At 39.1% G+C, this 23,460-nt stretch overlaps 1 protein-coding gene across 1 annotated transcript in view; it reads right to left on the reverse strand.

The window, feature by feature from the left end:
- The window catches only part of MYO5A (myosin VA), a 94,895-nt gene that overhangs the window by 39,685 nt on the left and 31,750 nt on the right, over positions 1-23,460 (reverse strand). The window contains exons 5-13 of the mRNA XM_088520906.1: positions 14,937-15,093; positions 12,618-12,761; positions 11,524-11,605; positions 9,879-9,986; positions 6,747-6,853; positions 5,103-5,368; positions 4,508-4,589; positions 1,843-1,983; positions 825-950 (exon numbers count right to left, since the gene is read on the reverse strand). Coding sequence (XP_088377032.1) covers positions 825-950; positions 1,843-1,983; positions 4,508-4,589; positions 5,103-5,368; positions 6,747-6,853; positions 9,879-9,986; positions 11,524-11,605; positions 12,618-12,761; positions 14,937-15,093 — 1,213 coding nt within the window. The remainder of the gene's footprint in view (positions 1-824; positions 951-1,842; positions 1,984-4,507; positions 4,590-5,102; positions 5,369-6,746; positions 6,854-9,878; positions 9,987-11,523; positions 11,606-12,617; positions 12,762-14,936; positions 15,094-23,460) is intronic.

Raw genomic sequence — 23,460 nt, forward strand, 5'->3', positions numbered from 1 at the left:
GCAGGATATTTCTAAGCACTGAACAAACTTCTTGTGGCAAATCTGACAAAATTCTCAGACAGCTGCTTTGTTCAATAAAATATTACCTTGAGTTAATTTTAACTTTAGTCTGAAGAGTTGTTCAGTCTGTGCACATGGTCCCAGTCTAACAAAACATGCACTGCACTGAACTACTTGTCTTTCAGCTCACTAGAAATGACTGTTCACTTAGCAGCTGAGGTAAAGTGTGGAAAAAGTACATATTGCTCCCGTGATAAGAAGGGTGTGTGAGCCTCTTTCTTGTTTGCACATTAAAACGGTGACAATAAAGAGGAATTTTGTTCTTGCTCTTTAGCAAAAAAATGCAGTGAGGTGTATGGTTTTCTATCAGATGTAGTGCAACTGAAGTTTGTACAATTATGTTGTAACTTGCAAATACACGAAGCTGTTACGTTTTGAAGGAAGGATGGCGAGTGCATAGAGCATGTGATAGGAGTCAGGAGCTCGTTTGGGTTCTGCTGCCAGGTCAACTTCATTCTTCTGTTCTGGTAAGTGACAGGCACAGCCACAAACAGAGGTGGTAACCTCTGGCACAGCTACCCCTGGAAGCGTATGTCGGTCTGCAGTCTGAGCTCTGTATCTTCTATCTCGTCTGCAGACAGGTGTTACCAGTGTTCAAAGTGTTTCCAGGCATAAGTTTCATTCTGAGTCAAGAGGTAGTCCAGTCTGCTACCTGCCTGAAAGAGCCACTTATTTCAACCTTCCCATTTGCCCCCCGCCCCTGCCAGTCTTAGTAATCTGAACTTTGGAAAAGAAGTACCAAAATAATTTTTAAAAATCCTTACCTTGTCAGCAAAGTGCTGGATGATAAAAGCCTTATTTGACAAACGTGGTTTTTCAAAAAGGGCACATTTATTCAAGTGAGTATTGTATAGTTTTTGGGCCCAAGTGTCATCTGAGCCTTTTGGCATCTACATAAAAGAACACAAAACACAATTTAAAATTTCCTGAAAAATATTCCATAGTGGAAGAAAAGAGGAAGACGATACTTGTGTTTTGCTTTAAAACTCCATCTCCGCTTCAACTCTAGTGATTTCCAGTACCGAGTAACCAGTTATTCACACACTTAAGGCCTGCTTAAGTGTAGTGTCTCCTACAGACCCCACAATACTCAGAGCTGTCTCCTTCTTCATGACTCTCCATGCTGCTTAGAAGTTATTGAAACACCAAGAGGAGGGAGAAGAAGAAAGAAGGTAGAACATAGACATAAAATATATAGCACATATGATGCTAATAATGCTTTCTGTGTCAACACATGTAAAAGCAAGGACCCAGGAGGTCTATTATCTGAAGTGGTGCAGTTCTGACCCACAGCACTTTAGCAGGCCAGAACCATCATTAGAAATTTGGTGATGCTGTCACACACGCAGAAAAACAAGGTGAGATGGTGAATTAGACACCACACACCATACAATGAAGAAACAGTGCCAACTATATGGCTTACATAAAGTAATCTAAGATAAAAAAACAGAAGGTGAGACTTCAAGCAAGAGATGACCTTAGGAAGAATTTGAGAGATGAAGATTCCATTTGTTACGCTCAAGGTCAAAGTTGCCATAGTCAAAATAGACGTTGATCAGAGACCTAAGAGCCACAGATACTAAGATGGAGAGGGAAAAAACCCCACAAAAACAAAACCCACAAAAAAACACATGAGTAAGACTACTCTTGTAATTGCAACTCTAAATTTCAAAATTATTTCAACAGCAGAAGGTCAAAATAATGGTTATGTGCTGATGACTCTTCTCTGTTAGGTTCCAGAAACGGGATGTCTCATGACTTCTTTCAGGCTGCAACACACACCTTACACTCCTCATCTAGGAGATCCAGAATTCCCATTTTGGCCTCTATGAGGTTAATGCAAGGCTGATTGTCATAGAAATCAATCAAGGTCCATGGTATTTGTTCTTTCATATATTCTTCCTGTTCCAACTTAAAGACATGCTACAGGACAAAAAAAGAGAAGAGTTTTTTTTGTGAAATAATACTCAGGAAAAAAAAAACACATAGAACTCTCTCTTGAATTCTTCTCAGCACATTAATCCAGGCTATCATGTGACACACAAGTTCAATGAATAAACCCTTTGGCAATTAAGTGCATGAAAGATCAATTAGCTTTGTTTTACTGACATAAAAACAACAGACTAAATTAGAGCATTCTTCAGTATTCTCTGAAAAGAATGGTTATTTTTTCTTATCTTATATATATATATAACATATATCCCCACAATTACTACAAGCTGCTATTATTTAAAATATGCAACCCAGAAAAAGCCTCAAATACAGGAATAGCAATTTATAAAATTGTATGTAGCACACTTGTGATTTCACTATATATACTTCAGTGTTTTCTTGTAAAAGAGCAGAGTTCCATTTCCTCTCAAATGATAACTGTTTTTTTCTGAGATGATATATTGCATAAAAATATACTCCAGCAAAAATCTGAAAGAATGACTTTGACCATCAGCACAAGAAGTTTTTTAAACAACACTTTGGGAAAATTGTGTCTGGTACAAAGAACAATAAAACGAAATTGGGTTTTTTTGGTAAAAAAAATCACAAAAAACCTGCCCATCTTTAATGAAATATGTAGAGGAGATAAAATGAAACTTCGGAAAAAAATGAATAGCAAGAAAAAAATATTAAACAAGCAAATTATGGTCTTAATAGCACATTTTTTTTTAACAAAAGACTGCTGAGCCCAGTTATTTTAAACTATGCTTTATTTCCATTTAAATTTTAATATATACTAGCTGTTATATCTTAATAAAGACCAACATAGTTTCTGATATCATTTAGGGGATCAACACAAACACTTCTTCTTAGAACAGGGGTACTTAATTAGCCTTTTAATTCAATGTGGAAGTCGATAAACACTCTGTACCTGTAGCTCTCCAGCACACATCAGTGAGATTGCAGAAAGTTATCCTGACAAAGCAGTTTATCCCCTTTGTTTCATTAGCTTAACACAATCCTTTCCAAAATAGCATTCCCTGAAAGTGGGACTCATCCCACATGCTAGTCACTTAACAGCTGCCTTACATGCTAAGCTAATTCCTGACAGAAAAGTAAATGATAAAATTTTATAGGCAAATCATATCCAAGCTATCTAAATCCTAAAAAAAAAAAAAAACCATAAAACTATATCCTTACAGTAAGGAAAATAGCAATTATGCATTAAAAAATGTCTTTAGATATTTGGCTTGCATCTTTTTAATCTTCCTTCCCCCAGTAGTAAAAGCCTCCACAGAGAGACAAAGTGCTGGATAAGGGAGAGAGGCAGGAGTGAGGGGTCAGCACCCCAGACCGTGGTTCTCCGGGAGCCCCAGCTGGTCCAGGAGGGCTAGTGACAGCCCTCTCCTAAACAGCCCTCAGCCTCCGCACTGGTAGCGGGGATCAGTCACAGGGGAACACGTCGAGAGAGCAGAGCTTTGGCAGCTGACTAGGAAATCAAAGTACATACAAAACACAAGGCCCTTTGCCCTCTGCCTTGTGAACTGAGTGCTGAGAGCAACGACTTGAGACAGGGGAGAACACGGGCACAGAGATCAGCACTGAAGTGAACCCTGACAACGGTCACAGTGACTGAGCTTTTGCTGCAGAGCTGAGAAATCTCAGAAAATCCTTAAAATTACCAGTTATGAAATCTGGCTCATGGAATTGAAACCGTCTGTAGGGCTATAAATATAGAAAGCACTTTTTGGAGCTGGAAAGCTCAGCTCCAGTTCCGACAAACAGCTTACTTCCCATCAGGTATATCTGCTGCTGGGATTAACAGTTTTTTGGGGTGATCCAATTCTGCAAATATGCACCACTATTGAGATGCATTTGTAAATATAGTTCAAAGCTATTTCAGTTCTGCAGTGGAGCCAAGCAACAGAACTGGCATAAATAACTTGGTTCTTCATTCCACAGGTAAGATACATATTAACAACATCACTAAGCCTGAGGAGAGAGAGAAAAGGAATTGTGTCTCTCTGAAGGAGGGAGAAGAGATGTCTCTTACTGCATGACAGTAATCAACTTTAAGAGGTGGCTGTAAACCCTCACAAAATAAAGCCAGTTGCACCAGCAGAGGAAAACGAATGTGGCAGATTTCCAGCAGTGTATTTCTGCTCACTGCTGTCAGTGAAGAGGTTCTCACTGGAGGTTATAAAGATACAACTAACTCCAAATGCATCCACATAGTACTCTCATTGACAGGCAATCTCAGGGTCTTAATTGCAAAGCACTGCTTCTGTCTTATAATTGCTACAGTGATCAGAATTTCAAATAGTCCCAGAGTAGCAGTTAGTCATAAAATCTATTTCTAGGAGATAGTCAATCTTCCCCATTCTCCCAAAGCCCACAGACAGGACAGCTGGTTAATAGACTGCAGGAATTCATCTTAGCCACTGGGGACTCAATTAGCAGAATGGACTTTGGTGAGAGGACAGAGAAAAGGAAATGCCAGTAATTTCCTACTTACCATATTGAACTGTTGCTGCAGTTTTTCATTGGCATAGTTGATACAGAACTGCTCAAAGCTGTTGATCTCGAATGTCTCAAATCTAAAAAATGCAGATATTCAAAATTACTAGTGCTGTGGAGGAAAAAAAAAAAAAAAAGACCCTATAATTTTAAATTTCTTCTCTCCAAATTCATTAAGTTATCCTAGGGATACCAGGAAATGAAACAGACAGGGAAATGCAGTACAAGGGCAATTCAGAGTTGCTCCCTCTTCTGTCTGCTGGAGGAGAGGAGGAACACAGAGGGATGGGTGCTTCTTGATGCATGTTAATTACCTTTGCCTTCTCTGAAACTGCACCCCTGGGGGAACTCTCAGATTACAATTCTATTGTAATATTCCCCAGTGCAATACATAGAGCAAAAAAAAAAAAAAAATCCAATTATAAATGTCAAACCTGAAACCCAAGACAGAGATCTTGTATTCATGTCAAAATAAACACCTACTTCTTTAAACTGGAATAAGTAGCTGCTAATGTTTTTGGTTTAATCCACACAACACTACATGATAATGACACTCTGCAGTGAGATAATTATATAATGGAATAAAGACTCACCCATAAATGTCCAACACTCCAATGAACGAATGCTGTTTTACAGCAGAATGCAGGGCTTTGTTCACGTGATCTACAATCCAGTTAAAAAGATTAGCATAGATATGTTTGGCAAGTGCATCTCTGGCATTGATGGCATGAAGTTTAGAAATGGGTTTGATGTAGGTTTCAGTGGCAGTGGCGAGCTTCCGATGGCAAAGCCAGTGGGCCATCTCTTCGTACTCCACACCCATGAGGTCACAGAAGATGGTGAGGGGTTCATGTTTGGGCTAATAAAAACAAATTTGTTAGGTCTTGAAACAGCGCTACCAAAAGCACATACGAAATCACGCAATCAGAAGAACTGCCTGCCAGAAGTGATCTAATGTTAAGCAGCAGCTGCATACTTTATTAGCTCTTCTTCCCTCAAAATGTAACAAGTTCCCTACCCACTTATCACATTTACATCGCTTGAGTAAATACCTGAATCACAGTTTCCCCAAAAGGCATTTACTATATTTGTGTTCACCAAAAAGCCCCACACAAGGCACCCACGAGCTTCCCAGAAATGAATCATCTAACTTTGCAAGGACAGGCTTTGTATTTTGAATTCTGATAACCACTTTGTTTCAGTTTTGAGTAAAGAAAATGGAGAGATGACAAGGGCAAGACAGCAGTTGTGTGCTGAGGACAGCATGGAATTAAACGCCCGAGCAACCCTCTCATCTACTCACATACATCCATGGCTGGGATCTACACATAATGGGCCATCACAGACCAAGTTAAGAATGAAGAGGTATGGAAAGGCTTTAGCATTCTGGCCTCATAAATTAATATATCGACAGACCAGGCAGCTGCATCAGCTGCAGCCTGAGGACTTGTCTCAGCTCCACAAGCTGCTACTGCAGATACTTGAGAAAGCAACCTTCAAACGCTATTAATGTATGGAGAGAGAAAGATGAAGGCTCAATGGTCCATTCAGTAACTTTCAGGGAAAGGTAAAATGAGAAACTGGTCATTTGGAAGTCCAAGAAAGAATAACAAAAGGAAAATAAGCCATATGCCTTTTTTTAACTCTTATCTCCACAATATGAGCTCCAGTAAAAAGCTTTGGTCCTCACTGACACTGTTTTTCAGGGACTTCCCATTTCCCATTGTTGACCTCCAGAGAGATAAGAAAGGTCTGATAAAACCATGACACACTTAAAAGTTACACGAACCACTGCTTTTTGGTATATCCTATACTCTCCTCTAGATACCTCAGAGAGCTTTGAGAAATGTCTGATTTGAAATTATTTAACATAAAATAACTGCAAACCACTTACCACAGGCAGAGAAACTATGCAGGAATATAAATATCTACACACCTGTCCAGCACTTCAAAGCTAATCTGCCTCGGAGAGTTTTCTAGGACAGACCAATTAGAATTCTGGACAGAAATTAAGAGAGCCACAATTATAATATGGAGAGTCTATGAAAGGGATCTAAACTGGAAGAAGCTGAATCCATCTGCAAAGAAAACAGTGAAAATGCTACCAGATTAGAGTCACATTGCTTGTGTTTTCCCATTGTTACTCTTTCTTTTGCCAGAAGTCCCTGCTCCTACGACTGAACAGAAAAGGGAACTGTCACAGTAGAAACCAGGCCCTTGAGCTCAGTTATACTCACAGGAATAGTGCAGCTGTCAGCATCCCGAGATGCAAATTCCACGTTTCCAAGGTGAAGGATACCAGCAAGGATTCGAAAAATTCCCATCTGGTAGGAATCACTGATCCCTGAAAGAGGATTAATAAAATGTTTTGAGTCTTCACTGAGAGAAATAAAGAACCAAGAGCTGCAGCTGATGAAAAATATTATTAGAAAGAGAGAGAAAAATCACAGAATCACAGAATGGTTGAGGTTGGAAGAGACCTCTAGAGATCATCTAGTCCAATCCCCCGCTCAAGCAGGGACACCTGGAGCATGTGGCACAGGGTGGCATTCAAGAGGGTTTTGAAGATCTCCAAATCCCTCTTCACCCTCACCCTACTCCCACTCAGTAGATATTCAGGGGAATACCTGGCAAGGCCACTTACGGTTTGACTTTGTGTGCCTTCTACATACGAAAATACTGCTTAAGACAAATGTTACAAATATCTAAAACAACTCAAACATAATTAAAACAAGAAAAATCAAAACAGCAGCACTTGGGAGTGGGCCTACATGCTTTGTTTCCTTTCTGAGATAAACTGATGGAATTCCATAAACTGATGGAATGAGAGAGCTGAATGGAGAAAGATGCACTGAAAAGCAGTGGGAGGAGAACAAGAGGGAGTAGAGAGGGAGGTGAAGGCACCGGGGTAGGGCCCTGCTCACAGGGAAACCATGTTTAGACAGACCCTGAGGACAGACATCTGGATGGTAGTGACAGAAATGACCTTGCTACCAAGCAGGGACAGCAACAACTCTCAAATACTGCAGGAGAAGATCTAAAAAAAGGACCAAGTTTTCCTTCTGAATGCATAACTCACAATAATTCTATCTCTTTTCAATAATCTTTCAGGAAAATATAGAAAAATTTGGCGGAAATGTAAAGCAAATTAAGGGCATTTCTCTGTAACCTCCAAGACTTTCAACAATCTAAGCGATTCTGATCACTTTATCACTCCTAACCTGCCTTTTTAACCTGAGTTTACCCTTGGGCCTACTACCCCTGTTTACCCTCAGGCCTACTGCCCCTGTTACTACATAATTTTATTTTTAAAACACTTACTAACACATTTCAATCACGAGCGAATGTTTCATTGTAAATCTGGTTGGAACAGTTTAAAGAGTCCACTTCTTATATGTGATTAACAGACCCTGTGGGAATCCTCAGCCATTTCAGTGCAAACTCAGATAACTTGGTCAACTGAAGTGGAATAATTTGTACCAACACTTGCTTTGAACTGAAACTGAACTGGAGCATTCAGACAATCAGTTCCCGCGATCTCCAACCAATATGCAGTTAGCTGCATCACATGCGAGTGTTTTCCTCCTTTCCTTCAAAAGGATTTTAATGGTAATGTATAGAAACACTTTTATTGGTATCAAAAATTACCTTGACAAAGGTAAAGGAAACAACAAAAGTGGGAGGTCTAACCAATTAGAGGAGTTGTCCAACACAGAAAAAACAGTACTAACAAAGAAGCTATACGGTAGAAAGGTCTGCCATCACAAAATTAAATAATCAGTGAATAGTGTAATGTTACTTGAAAGGAAGAAACTAAACAGGAAAAAGAGAAACGAACAGAGAGAAATGAACAGAGAAACAAGGAATGTCAAGAGGAATTGTACTGGGTTAGTTTAGTCTAGGCCAGTGGAAACTAAAAAAAAAAAAAAAAAAAAAAAAGGAAGCTGATATATCCAATTACTAGTAATGGCATGGTGATTACTTATTCTCCGCATCAACTTAAGTTGTTAACAACCATAAGAAAGAAACAGTCTCTTTTAGCAAAGAAAAATTAGGTTGGATATCAACAAAGCACTTTCTAAACACATTCAGATCATCTGGATGCTTTTAAAGACAACTGTCAGTGAGGAGTTAGGTATAATTAATGTTATATCGGCTCAGTGGAATGCACTTGAGCTCTTGAGCCCTTTCCAGCCCTACTTTCATATTATTCTGACACCTGATGCCCTGGCTTGCTAGTGCTCTATTGAATTTAAACATTAAAAGATTACCATCTCTAGGAAAGAACAACCCTCATTTGAAAGTGAACAGGGGCACAGAAAAAGTGATTTGAAAACAATTTCACTGAATAGGCTGGAAAATTAATTCCAAATTCAACAGTTACCTTTGCTATCAATTAAATACTCATGTAAACTAGTTAAACACTATTTGTGTCTCAAACATAAGATCTTTCAGGTTGAGAACTGCACCTTTCTCTCTTCACCAGTCACCTGAAATGAATTCAGAATTCCCACTGTCCCTGAGGAGCAGTGCTGAATTACCACTCTTCAGCTGAGCACAGAACGGGGATCAAAAAGCACAAGGAGCAATGATGATGAACCTGTCCTTCCACAGGGAAACAGCTGATCCTGTCAACACAGCTAGATGCACTTTGCATGGACTGAAATTACATACCACAACAGACATTTTAGCTATATTATCAATCCCACAACAAACCTGGCATGTCCGATAGAAGCAATCACACTGTCAATGCTTCTACAGTTGTAAAACTCTTCACAGGCTGGTCTGGAAGGGCCTTGACACTCTATACGGCTGATGCGACATGTGCCCACGATCAAGACGATCGGCATCAGCATGAAGGCAACACAGAGAGCCCCGATGATCATGGAAGGGAGTAACAGGGCATAATCATTCGTTAGACTCTCTGCCCAGACCACTGCAGATATATTTTGCAGTTTGTGAAAAAATTGTCACCAGTGTGCATTTTTGCAAAGAATTTGAAAGTGCTTCTTGGCTCCACTTCTATTAACTTTTTAGAGCCAGATGCAAAAAGATCCATTAAAAAAATGAACTATTTAATTTGCTGTTTGGAAGTGCTTTCTCAGTGACTCTTACCGTTGTATAAATTACACAAGAGGGAACCCTGCATTTATTTATGCTCATATAATGCACCCTACTTCTGCTCCAGATATCCAATTCAACTGCAATTTAAAAACCTTTCAAATGCAACAACAACTTGGTCCCAAAGTTATTCAAATTCTCCTGTTTCTTAAGCAAAGCAGAGTATGAAGAAAAGCAACACAAACAACACTGAAAACACTTGTTAGGACATCAAATTTGGGATGTGATGATGATGTTTAACAGGTTACCTAGCAAAGTGCAGGCCTGCCTGGTGTTTACCATTTCCTTAGCATCATCAATACCATCAATCACTGGGCTTCCACCTTGCTTCGTATAGTGAAAGTAATTTGCATTACCTGTAATACAAAAAAAAAAAAAATCTCTTACACGCACAAATGTAGAAATTCACCTCATTGCAAGCGCATCTGTGTAAACCTGTATAATGATTAAGTGGCAGAATCCATAGCTTGAAATATCTCAGTGTATTTTTAACTCTGACTCATAGGATCCTACCTATTCTGAAGATTTTTTTTTCTAGATTTAACAATGCAGAGAATTACTCCTAAAGCTGTTTACTGTGATAGACCCTTAAGAACATTCTCTACCCAACCATGTTTCACACTTCCACACCTATGGAATAATCACATGGAAATAATTATTCTGCAAGCCAAGGAGTAAATGCAGAGATGAGAGTAACAATACTTTGTGAGTATATGGCAGACACTATTATCTATTATACATTACTGCATTAAAATTTGCCCTTTTTTAACCTATTTTGCACCTGATTTCTTTTTGTCTCTAATTTATGATCTCAACAGTTTAGCTGGATGATTATCAATTCCATCTGAGAAGACCTGATTGGAGAACTGAGAGCACCACATGACTCTGGGAATAACACTGGGCATCACTGCAAGAGCTTTAATTCTTCTGGATATTGGGTAAAGGGAACATTTCCTATGGGTTTGGTTGTCATTCTTTCAGCTGCATTAACCACCTCTTTTTCTGCTAATCTACCAGGGTTTCAAGAAAGCTAAAAGAGGAGTCTGCTACATGACTTCCTTAGTTACAGTTACATCAGTTCCTTTCTTTCCTGTGTCAGCAGACGTCAATCCTAAATGTGCCTAGATGGTATAAAAGAGCAGGGAAATATGTAAAAATCAGAACAAGTATTTCAGAAATCAGCATTCATATATTGTGCAGTTTTTCCACTGAGCAATTAGCTTTTAAAGGCATACAGAAAAGCATTGAATTTTCTATTAAATTAAATTGAAATAAAACTGATAGGAGCACTGCCTGTCCCAAAGTCATCAAAATGCCTTTGCTTTGGAGCGTCAGTTCCTCTAAAATGAGAAGTACTTACCAAAACACCAGCATTTAAAAAAAAATAAAATAAAAATAAAAAAAATCACTCATCCAACTTGTGATTACCAGGCTACCAGAGACGGTAAAATAATTATTGGTAGCAGCACAAATAAAGGTGTGCAGATGCAAAATACTCTATCAACTTTTCAGTTGCTCACACCAGAAATGTCCAATTTTTCTGACAGTTGAAGCCTCAGAAAAAAGAGTTTTAGAGGACCAAGAGAAAAGAATTCTACCCTTTTCACAGGAATAGGACACCATAATCCAGTACACAGTTAATCTTAAGGATTACAATTACAGTGTAATGGTAGTGCATGTTGACATATCAAATCTATTACCTTTGGTTTATTTACAAACCAGAATGTTTGAAATCTTTTGTTTTAGTTATTTTCAATATATTTTAGTGTATGAAGGTTAAAAAGTTATAATTTAAAAGCCAGCAATTCTTCTTTTAGTTCTATGGCTCGGAAAGCTTGGAGATAATACTTTGTACATACCGATTACACAATACAGTGAATGTGAATTTTATACCTAATCGTAGAGTTTTAAATTCAGGTAATGCTGCAGAGGCACAGAGCTGGTAGAAGATGTGGTAATTTCTCTCCTCTTCTGCCTTTAAAAAGAAATGAATTGATTGCATTTTACAATGTAAGATGTACCAGAAACATCCATTTCCTTCTTGATCAATTTAATCCATTTTCAATGGCAAGAGGCATGCAGACTAATTAAAAAAATGCACAATTTTGCTTTTCAGAATTGTGACTACTATTAAATATAGATCTGGATTCTATAGTTGGATGAAATGATCATATTTAAAAGCTTTTCAGTTTCCAAAAATAACTAATCATTTGCCTCAGCATTTATAGTAAGCCAGAAAAGGGAATATCTTTTTTGCCAAGACAAAACTGGGATTTTAAAATGCAGGACAGGCATAATACAAAAAGGATAAGCTTCATAATTAACACTGTAAGTCTGAATTTAAATACTCTTAAGTGTCATAATTTAAAAACAAGCAAGGCTCTTTCAGTTGAATAATACACAAAAAATATCTCTGTAACAGCCCTATACAGTGTCCCTCATTATTATACCTGTTGGCGCTCCAATCTACGGTTAAGTCCATTTTTACTAATCTCTAAACCATAGGGTAGTCAAATATAGGGATGAAGCATAGGAGACAAAATGTTGTTGATTAAGCAAGTTCAAGGAAATCACATATTCTTATTTATGCAAAAAACGGCAGTTAAGAGTGATTTGTAATTATTGTGATAGCAGTGGGTTTTAACAGGAGATTTAAAGGAAGCTAAGACAGCAGCTTTAGAAACCACAACAGAGAGCTCCTTTCTGGTCGATGTGAAGCCCTATTCTATAACACTATGGTATGCACAACTCTTATCAGTATTGCGCCAAAGTTATTTCATGTTTAAATGCACAGCCTTTTTATAGAGATTTTTACAACCATGAATAATTCCGACTTGTTTTTCCTTCTTCCCTCCACTCCCCACACGAACAATACCACAAATAATACATTATCACAATCTCAGGAGAGATACTTAGTACCGCCAGGCAGTAAGTCTTTCAGCATAGTTGCACAAAAATATACAGTAGGAAGATTGTGCCAGTATTACCTGAAATACCACTCTTGATTTTTCCAAGAGGTAAGTTCTCATGTTAGCACCAATAATTCGGTATCTCTTATCAAAACCAATTTCAATGTATTTCCCAAAGCGACTACTGTTGTCATTCCTTGTGGTTTTGGCATTTCCAATAGACTGAGAAAAAAGAATCATGTAGTGGTTAAATAACTTCTAGAAATGGTAATACTTGCCTATTCATCTACATGGCTCATAAGCACTAAATAATATTCATTTTTTCCTGTTTTCAAAACAATCAAGTATATAGTCCTGAGAGGCCAAGGGTAAATGATGGCTCCTGCTTGAGGATGACCTGGACTCCTTGCAACTTAAAGCACCTCACTGCTTTTAGAGGTCCCACCACCATGGACAGCAGACTAGAAACAAGTAAACCTTGAGAAAAGCAAATTACAACACACTGAACTTCAAAGGAAAGCATTTTCTCTTCCTAAAGAGGCTTATACATTAGTCATTGCATTGCAGTTCAGCTTCCAAAAAATCCTAAAGATTCAAAAAGAATGCCATTCCAAGTAATTCAGACAGCACCCTGCCCTTTCTAATATGCCAGTGCATGTAAATTATTAAATATCTAGCTCTAAAGTGTACCAGAACCAAAAAATGCTGAGCTGCAGCTATGTTTTGTTTTTCTTGTTTGAGTACCCATCCTATAGGGACTCTGTTCTGAAATGAAGTTTGAGAAAAACAAGTGAGGCCAAATAGCAATGCTGAAATATCAGTGTTTTGGATATGCAAAAGTCCGGGGAACTCAGTGAGCACTAGCAAGGTACTGTGTAGTAAGCTGGAATTAGATTTTCTGAGCACTCCATTACAGTAATAGCACATATACCTGGCCAAGCAGATGTCAAAGTGGTTATCAGGTGAGCAGTTGCTATAAAGCTTGTAAGCACAAATTGCATCTTTGCAGTTCTAAGAATATGGAATTCTTTCATAGGGAACATATTCAATTTGCATTCAGATGTGTGAAAGCTATTGGTACTGTGATACATTTTCTTGCAGGTAGCAATGTAATATTATAAGAAAGAAAGAAATCAATTATTACTTTGAAAGGGCCTATTCCAAAGTAGTAAGCTTGCATGTATTTAAAAAAAAAAAAAAAAAAAAAAAGTTTAAGGCATTGTAAGGATTGCTTACCAGAGTAAATATAATAAGCTTTACAATTTGTATAGCTATACAGCGTGATAAAAAATTAAATACATGAGGTAGTATATAAATACATGCTTTAAGACTTTGACTGTTCCTGTATTTGCAGAAGGAAAATTGGACACTATTGCATACCATTGCATACAGATGCAAAACATCTACCAAGACATTAATTGTCCTGAGCATTTTGTTTAGAATAAGCACTATGTGCACCTTTACAGAACTGAGCTATTTCTCAAAAGGAGTTCCCCCAAGACTGCTTCTCTGTGGCAAATCATTTTTCAATATAGTTCCTCAATTTCAGCTGCAACTTGAATGTGCATATGTAGGCAAGAACACGAACCATAGCTAACAAAGCAATTCAGATGAGCTTGAGAAGTGCTTTGGGCTTGGCCATGAGATCTGAATTAAAATGTCTCCACAGCTTCCTGGAGAAAAAGGGATCCTGAAGCAACAGGGAGCTGTACATGGTTATCTCAGTCAGGTCAACGGCTCTGGGCCTTGATTACAGTAAGTTACACAAAGGTCTCTCTGGAATTGTAACATTACATTCTAAATAATTATTGCAAAGTTACGTCTGCTGTCCTTTTTTTTTTTTTCCCCCTCTGAAGCAAGTTGTGTGCAGCCTGTACAACTCTGCTTCCCCAATCTATCTTCCCCAATCACATTTCCTAAAACTGAACATTTGCTTTACTCAACATCTCTCTTCCCCGCAAAATATAATCTACTCACCCTGCATTGCGTAAGGTGGTTTCAGGCAATATAGAATCCTGTTTTAATTCTGTTTTGAACGTTACACACAAAAACATTTTTCTGCACATTTACTCTGTCAACAGTCTTGGAACTACCAGAGTTACAAGGCTGAATAGATTTAAAGTAGCATTCATATAAGAATTACTTTACTATGTGAAATACATTAACAGCTCTAAAAATATTACCTCATCTCTTCTCTCAAACTTTCATCAAATTCTACACAATGCAATGCGCAAAGGACTTCTTGGATAGTCGATGAAAACAATAAAGTTTTAAAATCATATTAAGTCTAGAGCTTAAAATTTAAGGATTATTCTCTTTATTGAATGCTTGTGCTGGTTCCAGAATAGTAATTGCAAATTAAGTTTGATTAACAAGTTAATGCACTAGCTCTCTTACCTCCATTATGGGGTTGGAAGCCAAGACTTTCTCCTCAACATTGGCTTCACTGGCAGACCCACTGACTGTGGCGAAGTATCTCATGGCATACTTGGCAGAGACCGTCTTTCCTGCTCCAGATTCTCCACTTACAATGATTGACTGATTCCGCTCATCTCTGAAACACAGAGACCTGTTAATGACCAGCTGCTCTCTGAGGAAGACTTATTCCGTGTGTCCCCAACTTGGCAGTAACCCTTCTATCATAAATGTTAGCAATACAGGTAACAAATGCACATGGTTGAAACCAGGCTGTTAGTGATCAAGCTTCCTGAACAGCTAATTGGACTCCCTGTGACCATGGCAGAATTGATCTGCCATCGCAGTTCAACTAGTCATTAAGTTTGCTCTAAAGAACCTGCCTACATTAAATTAAATTACCTGTTAGCACTATAACACTACATACTTCTGTAGCTACTTCTAGCCAGCATCTTTGGTATAGTGCTCCACTAAGTTATCAGTGCTCATTAGTAAAGACCATTAATGTCATCTTACAGATAGGGAAATCAACAGCAGAGTCAGCAACAGCAAACTTTCATCCTTCTGATCTAATCATCTGCTTTTGCCAGAATTGCTCTTAAATCTGAAAAATTCAAGCAGTACTATTCAGAGAGGATCCTTTTGTTGTAAATGAACTTATATTCACTTAAAAAGGAAAATCTCCTTTTGAGATCACAATATTTTCCTCTCCTCCCAGAGTCCTATCCATAATCCCCAGACATACAACTAGTAAACAGACTACAAAGTAAGAACAATGGAAAGCAGCATTTATGTATCCTCTTTTGAAGTAAAAAACATACGTATTTTAAGTATTTTATAGTTTCAAAGCAACAAAAAAGTTAAATGAATGATATTTCAAAATACTTCTATGAGTTGGGCAAGTTTTAGTCTATCTTAAACATTGAAAAAATGAAAAAAATAAGAAGATTTACAGAGCTGGGACTAAAACATAAAAAGTGTGTCATGTCCCAAACCAGGCTGCATTTATTGTTCAATAATTCTGAATGAAAGCCAAGGGATGTACATGTTCAGGCACATATATACAGTCTGCACAGCCTCCAAATGCCTACTGAGCCACCAGTAAATGCTATGCAGCCGAGACTGGATGAAGAGATATGCATTAAAAGCTTTGGGGGATTTCTAGAGCCTAAAGGACTTCCAGGAGATTTGGCATTCTATTAGTGAAACTTTCAAAGAGGATGATGATGAAATTATGAAGCTAAATGACAGATCACATTGTTACTCTCAAAATGGAGGCTATCTTCTAAAATTTCCCCAAGCCTCAAGAAAAGCACCTAACTTCAGCATCTGTTCCATATTGCACAAAGATGTAGGATCAAAGCTAAAGGCAGCCACTGGTTATATCACATATCTCTGGGAGAGGCAAGGTATCATGCATTTAACCAAATGAAGCCATTGATTAAAGCTAGTTTTCCACTTTTTGGCATAGAAAATTAATTAAAACGGCTGGATGTTGCCTTAAATTTAGTAGGAAAGTGTTAAGAAGATCAAAGCAACCTCAATTTGTGTTCTCAACTTCCAGTTCACACATATGGGTAGGTGTGAATGACTACAGCACAGCTCACACATTCACATGCATCAAGCTGTCAGTCTCAGTAGGAAGAAAGCTGTAGGAAAGCAACACTATTCAGCTTGATACTAGGTAACATATAGTCCACTTGCACTGCCAGAAATGCTGTCCTTGTTCCCAGGAAAATGAATTTCCTCTTAAACCTCTTAAAATATCTCCTTTATAAAGGCAATCAAGCCTCTATCACATCCTCCTGAGTGAGGGCAGAGCTCTGTGTGACAGCCTGCAGTAAAGATGAAGAATCTGCAGCTGGAGCATAACCCTTCCCTCATTCCTCATTCACTCCTCGCAGACGTTGATCTGCGGCAGATTCACATGCACGAGGGAAAACGTGTAGCTCTGCATAGCAGGAGGTGGCATGAGTTATAGTGATGCTCAGGTTGGAAATACAAGTGGAATGACATGAAAGAAGTCCAGCCCAAAGCTTGACATTTAGGCTCAAACGCAATAACTGGCAAAGGACTGTTTTCCTCCCATACAGGCAGTCCCTGCAATGAGTCACAAGCAGAGGACTATTTCTTCACAGGACAGGCAGCTTTTATTCCTCTGTTGCTCTTTTATATAGGAAACAAACAAACAAAAAACTCAGCATTGTAAAATATTAAACTTACAGTCTGATTGCAAGATCTGCCTAACACAAAACACTGGCAATGACATGACCAGCTTTTCATTTCTGGATCACCAGCTTTGTTGCATGTATCAAATATCATGAAATATATGAAGACTCATGAAGCTCAAGCCCTATGAAATATGTCCTCTGGTGATTTATCTTATTTTTAGCCTAGTTCCCAAAGTGCAGAGGGCTTTCACACAGCAAAGTAACACAGCCTCGATACTAAAGACTCTAAATCTGCCAGCAGGCTGCTAACTGCTGCCAGGATCGGCACATCAAATAAGCGTCTTGCTCTTATTATCACATCCCTAAAGGACGGTCTCCAAAAGCTGATGGAATATCACACGGCTTCCGCCCACTCTTCCAGCTACAAAGCGTGAAGGAGCATATACAGACAAGAATAGAATTTAATGTACAGTGTTTATTATTGCTATTCCAGGGAACCTTCCAAAAGTGAGTGACTTTTACAGTGTCTTCTGAAACAATTTTGAAATAGATTCTTCATGTTACTGTTTTTAGCAGAAAGCTGGTTAAAACGCACTAAATACTCAGTGAACCAAACAAGTTTCAGTAATCCTCCCACCCTCCTGTTTCTGAAGAGACAGAGTGATCCATTATTATCTTTATACAAAATAAGGGTTTCATTTGAGAAAAACAATTCAGACACACACACCTGTCTTGCTGCCCACCCAAGCTTTCCTATACCAAATTGTCAATCACTGCCCATCTCTCCCTTTACTCATCTAACAGAGCTCCAATGGAGGTACCTGATAACATGACAGACTTGGTAATAAAATCTGCTTCAAAGTTTCCATGAGGCCTTTAACATTTCAATTCAGTCACGCACTGATAAATGCAATACTAAATAACGTGCATGACTCTTCCCTCCTTTCACAATGACATTACACTTTTAAAAGAAGATGAGAAAATTAGCAGAAACCAAATGGTATTAGCTCAAACCAAGTCAGATGCAAGATCATCCAGCACATGTGCATGAACATGCAAACCACACACTATTTTTGTCTGCCATGTGGGCAGCCACCTTCTCAAGAATTTAGAAACAGTAAGAAACTGAGTCTCTGCAGAGTGCTACAGAGAAGGGAGCACCATATTCTCAAGGACAGTAATGAAAAAATGAGAAGCAAATGATTTCTCTTAAGAATACTGTTGCAAGTTATGCCTGGAGCTTGGTCATTTTCCCTCCCCAGTGTCATAAGATAGGAAGATTTACTCTTCTCCTGTCCACTCGTTCATAGTTGGTAACAAGGGATCCATTATCAGATTTCTGTTTATATACCTTCTATAAAATTGCCTAGAGAAGACTTGGCTGGCACAACGAGACTGTGTGTGGGCTGAAAAAGTTGCTGCCATCTCTTCTGCAATGAATATTTGTGCTGGCAAAAGCTACGACAGCCAGGAGACACAAAGGCCTCTCTCAGTGTCCGCGCTCAGAGCCCTCCTGCACTGTCCCCCAGAGCTCAATTCACGCTCAGAATGACTCTTGTCTTTACAAGTACATTAGTCCATTGTTTTGCTTTAACACACTGCAGCACCATTCTCTAGCACGTTATTCTTTCTGTCTTCTTGGCAGAGAGAGAGAGGAACACAGCATGATGTCCAAGATCCCGCTTGACATTTGGAGAAGCAGAGAGTAGAGCTAACATCCAGAACACAAAAGCAGCAAAGGATGAGCCATTACAGTCACAACGCTTGAAAAGACCTGGCAGATGACCAACACGCATTGAGATACTACAACAGACAGCGAGATATTATTCTACAAAGAAGCAGGGTGAGGTAGTCTTTCCAGGCAACGGTGACAGTGCTGCACAGGGCTTCTTCCATCACTAAACCTCAAGGAAACAGTGTCCCATTAATTTGGAAAGAAAATAACAACTAAAATAAAACTAAAATACACTAAATGATATCCACAAGGTGGTGAGAATGCATTTTAAAAGGTTTGGTATAAACAATGATCAGTCTAAAATATAACCATTATTTATGCTAAATGAATTACATGTAATCAGGCCATACTAAAAAAAAATAAAATAAAATGAAAACAGTGTTGTGCTTTGTTCCTTCCTGTGGCTGAAACTCTGGATATATTGCTTCATCTGTTCTGTTAGACTCAAGGCTCTAAAGAAAGCAATATCAAATAGATGCACGTAAGTGCACGTACACACACACACATATACATAATGGCCCGGGAAAACAAAGAGAGAGAATATAGCAGTATTGACATCAATATCCATGTTCATACCAACCCATACTTACCAAAGCTACCAGCATCACCACCTGGCAGTATCTTACAAAAACATGAATTTAAAACATTTTGTTATGGACTTTTTAATCTTTGCCTGTGATGAACTACTTGAAAGTTTAGCAGCCTCAGTGTCACACAGCATGGATGAGATTGACACATGGACTCAGAGGGAAACCTCCTTGGCACAAAACACAGACTAAATAACACAGTGATCTTGATGAGAAGAGCAGTAGACTTTACTCTGCCTTTGATCCTGAATAATCTATGTTTGTTAACCTCAGGGACAGTGCAGAGGTGCTCTTCTTTTTCAGGAAGCTTCTTGTCAGGATGGTTACTCTAGTGCTGAAAGGTTTAATTAAATCTACTGCCATTTTTTTAAGGAATTTGCAACTGTTTCTTGTTTTCATTTAGAATAACACCTTTAGGTTATGACTAAGGGCACCATCCCCACAGCATACGGCAGTTTCAATTCTCCCTTAAACAAAAACAGCATAAATCACTGCTAAAGGCCGGATCCTTCAACCCAGACCTCATACTGCTTCAGTACAAGGCCAAGATCATAATAAACAGCTTTTACTTAACCTTTTTACTTAATGACAGCCTGGCCTACATTATCTCACTGTGGCTCCTTTACTGCAGTTCTGTGGTAATGAAGTAAACTTAGGGCTTTTAATTGCTTTGCATTTTCAAAACAGTGGATTTTGAATGATCAAAGAACATTAAAAACTAACTTGACACAAAATCTCAAGGGAGGAACGTGTGACTCGGGCAACACTTGGGATAGATTCTGTTTTTAACATACATAGGTAGCTACCATTAACAATAATGCATGTCATGTTCATCAGAGACAGAGGAAGAACTTAAATTTGCTTTCTCAATGTTATGTCATTCTACAGCGGAGCTGCAGCAGCACAGAAAACAATCCAAGAGAGTAACTTTTAAAAAGCTATGACATTAATGAAAACTCAGGTAGGAGCCGTTCTGAAATGGCAGCATATTTGACATCTTGCTGTATTTCCATTAGCTGCAGCCACACTGAGCCCCCTAGCATCAAACAGGGACGGACACAAACGGAGCTTGAGTGGTTCCCCCCACGCTCCACATTGGTGGATGGAATTTCAGTGTGGTGTTTGCAGCCGACCCGAGTAAATGGCACCAGCAAGGCAAAGAGAATTCTGAACCATGAAAGCATCCCGTGTTCTGAAATGAACCTTTCAACAGCCCAGTAGTGTATCTGTGACCAGATGTGACCAAAATGGCCTGGGGTATCCAGAGTCAGAACATTCACACATCTTTATATCTGTATCAACAGGATAACTTAACAAATCAACCTACCGGAGAGCACTTTTCTCCTGTGAGGCTCCCATAGCAAACACAGGAGCACAGAAAGTAATATCAATTTTTTTTGGTTCATATGAGCATGTTTTTGCAATGCACTATAAAATAAAAGCAGTGTCTAAGACCTAAGTATCATTACATATGTTTCGTCAGTTTTCCCAAATATTTTGCAGAGCTATAGGCAGTTATTAATGTTAGGAGAATATAGAAATAGATCTAATATTATACTGTTTCCACACACCTTAAATGAAGCAGAAATGAAAGCACTTTGAAGCTTCCTAGTACTATGAAAGACTAACAGAGTTATGGCTTTCTTTACCATTTGATATTTTTCCACGTAATCTTAGATCACCAAGCTAACTCATAGGCATGCCCCCAGCAACTCAGTGTAATCCCTCTTGGATTTAATATTTTTACTATTTACTTAGTATTTAACTAATCTTCAAATTTTAACCGATAAAAATCGCAGTATTTTAGACTGACAACTAGTTTAACAGGAGAAACAATCTATGGATACTTAACACATCTATAGGACTGATTTTATTGACATGAGCAACTCAGAAGTCCTGATGGGAAGTATTTCACTGACTGCTTTCTGGCCTATGTTAAATCAAAAGTTCTCTTTGAAATAGTTTCCCATAGAAAAGATTTTTAGCTCCATTCTTGAGAAATCCATCAGCTTTCATCAGATATCAATATGAAATTAAGATCTCTCATATTCAACATTTTGTGACCTTCACAGAAAACTGCTTGTTTAACTTAAGTTGTCTAGGAAAGAATATACCATTCCCAACGGGCCAGGCAGGGATGGCTAAAGGAACTACCTTCATCAAAGGAATGGGGATTTTTCAACAGAAGATTTACAGTAAACAAATGTAGGGAAGAAGAGTAAAGCATGGGAGAGATATCAAAGAGAGAAGTGTAAAACCAAGAGACACAAGATGTAATAAGGTTTTGCACATCATTTCTGAAGTCTCACGAAGTAGGTCTGACTTAGCATTTCCTAAAAACATCAGTGACTGCGAACTTGAAACCAGAGTATATCCATATTTTCTACTATAGCTAGATTTTAATGCAGCTCTACTTATTCAGGTGGATTATGAATAACACTCCAGGCAGGCAGAGTTCTTTTCCTCGCAGTCTGAAGCCCTTTCCAGGCTGCTCTTCTCCCAAAAGCTGTTCTCCAAACTTTTATTCACAGGTACAGTACCTGCACCCGGGTCTGTGTTAAGAGACACTTGCACCCCTCTGACCTGCGCAGCCGCACGGAGCTCCTGCCCACCCTGGGTCCCACAGCCTGCTGGGTCCCACGCTCAGCCCTGTTCTGGTTTGGGGTGTTGTCTCTACTGCTATAGTTACTTGATTTTCTGAAAGACCAGCATTGCTTTTTGCACAGAACACGAGACAAAAGTTTGCAATAAAATCCACCCGCTTAGGAAGGCTTACTGCAACTCAGTGCAGCACATTCAGCTTCGCCTTTGCCCAAGAACAGTGTTCTGGGACTGCAAACAAGGCCGGACATGTTCAGCAGCATCTGCGCAGTGCACAGGCCTTTGAAATGCAGCCCAGGATGTGCAGCACCTGTTAGAAGCCATTATGAAAGCTGGCAACTCTACAAGCCCAGGGTTTGCTTTTAAAGTTTACTGTTCAGTAAATAAAAAAAAGAATTCACTAAGTGATTTTGCTCTCGCCCTCAGACCAAAGGAGAAAGCACCAGACTGGGAGAGGTGCTGATTCCAGGTTGGGTGAGCCTTCCCTTGATGGATCACACCGAATGCAGGAGGCAGAATTTTGCCCTTCATTAACCTAACCTTCTGAAGAAACTATTTTAATCACACAATTTTTCGCAGCTCTAAATAATTTCCATTATCCCCTGGCTTCTGGATTTGGCTCTCTGGCCTCCTTGGTATAAAAAGGCACTCTGGTCTTGTCTGCTCACTTTCCAACTGCTGCCTGCGTTGACATGCAGCAAACATCTTTCCACTCTCCTTCCGTAGCCTGCTATGCCCTTCCCCTTGGAGACCACCCTGCTCCAGAGACGTCTCCCACATCCCGTCACCACTGATTATTGCTGGGCCAACGCTCTACTTCCACCTATACTCCCTTTTCTCTCATTTTGAAATAGTTTCCTTCTTCCAGTCCTCCTGTCTGTGCTGAGAGCTGCCCTCCCCACACTTGGGCCCAACTCCTCCATCACCCGGAGCCCCTCCATCCCTCGGGCACAGCGAGGAAACCGAGGACTCGCTCGGACCAGCTCATCCCACACTTGGGCCTGGCACAGCAAGCACCCCATCTGCCTCCAAGGGCCGTTGCCTGGATCAACAAGCTACATCTAATAAAACATCCAGATTACTCAAAATGCTAGGTAAGCACTGAGAATTTTTATTAGAGATTGAAGGGTTTTGAAGCATTCTCTGGCAATGCGATACAAAATTTATATATATATACACATATACATGCACACACTTTTCTTGGAGCCTATGCCCTAGAAACCAGTTTCATTTCTTCCAAAGAACAAAGCAGCTTCATTTCCCAGTATATCCATCTGCATACTGTGTACTCCTCAACTTACTTTGACTATCTGGATCTAACATGCTGTGACTTGAAACACCCTGGTCTTTACAGAAGCTATGTGTTAACAATTCATATTCAACTGCAACCTGAGTCATAGCAATTGGTCCTG

The sequence above is a fragment of the Tinamus guttatus genome, unplaced genomic scaffold (assembly GCF_059628265.1).
Source record: "Tinamus guttatus ecotype Peru unplaced genomic scaffold, ASM5962826v1 Tinamus_guttatus_pri_ptg000004l, whole genome shotgun sequence".
In the NCBI taxonomy this organism is placed as follows: domain Eukaryota; kingdom Metazoa; phylum Chordata; class Aves; order Tinamiformes; family Tinamidae; genus Tinamus; species Tinamus guttatus.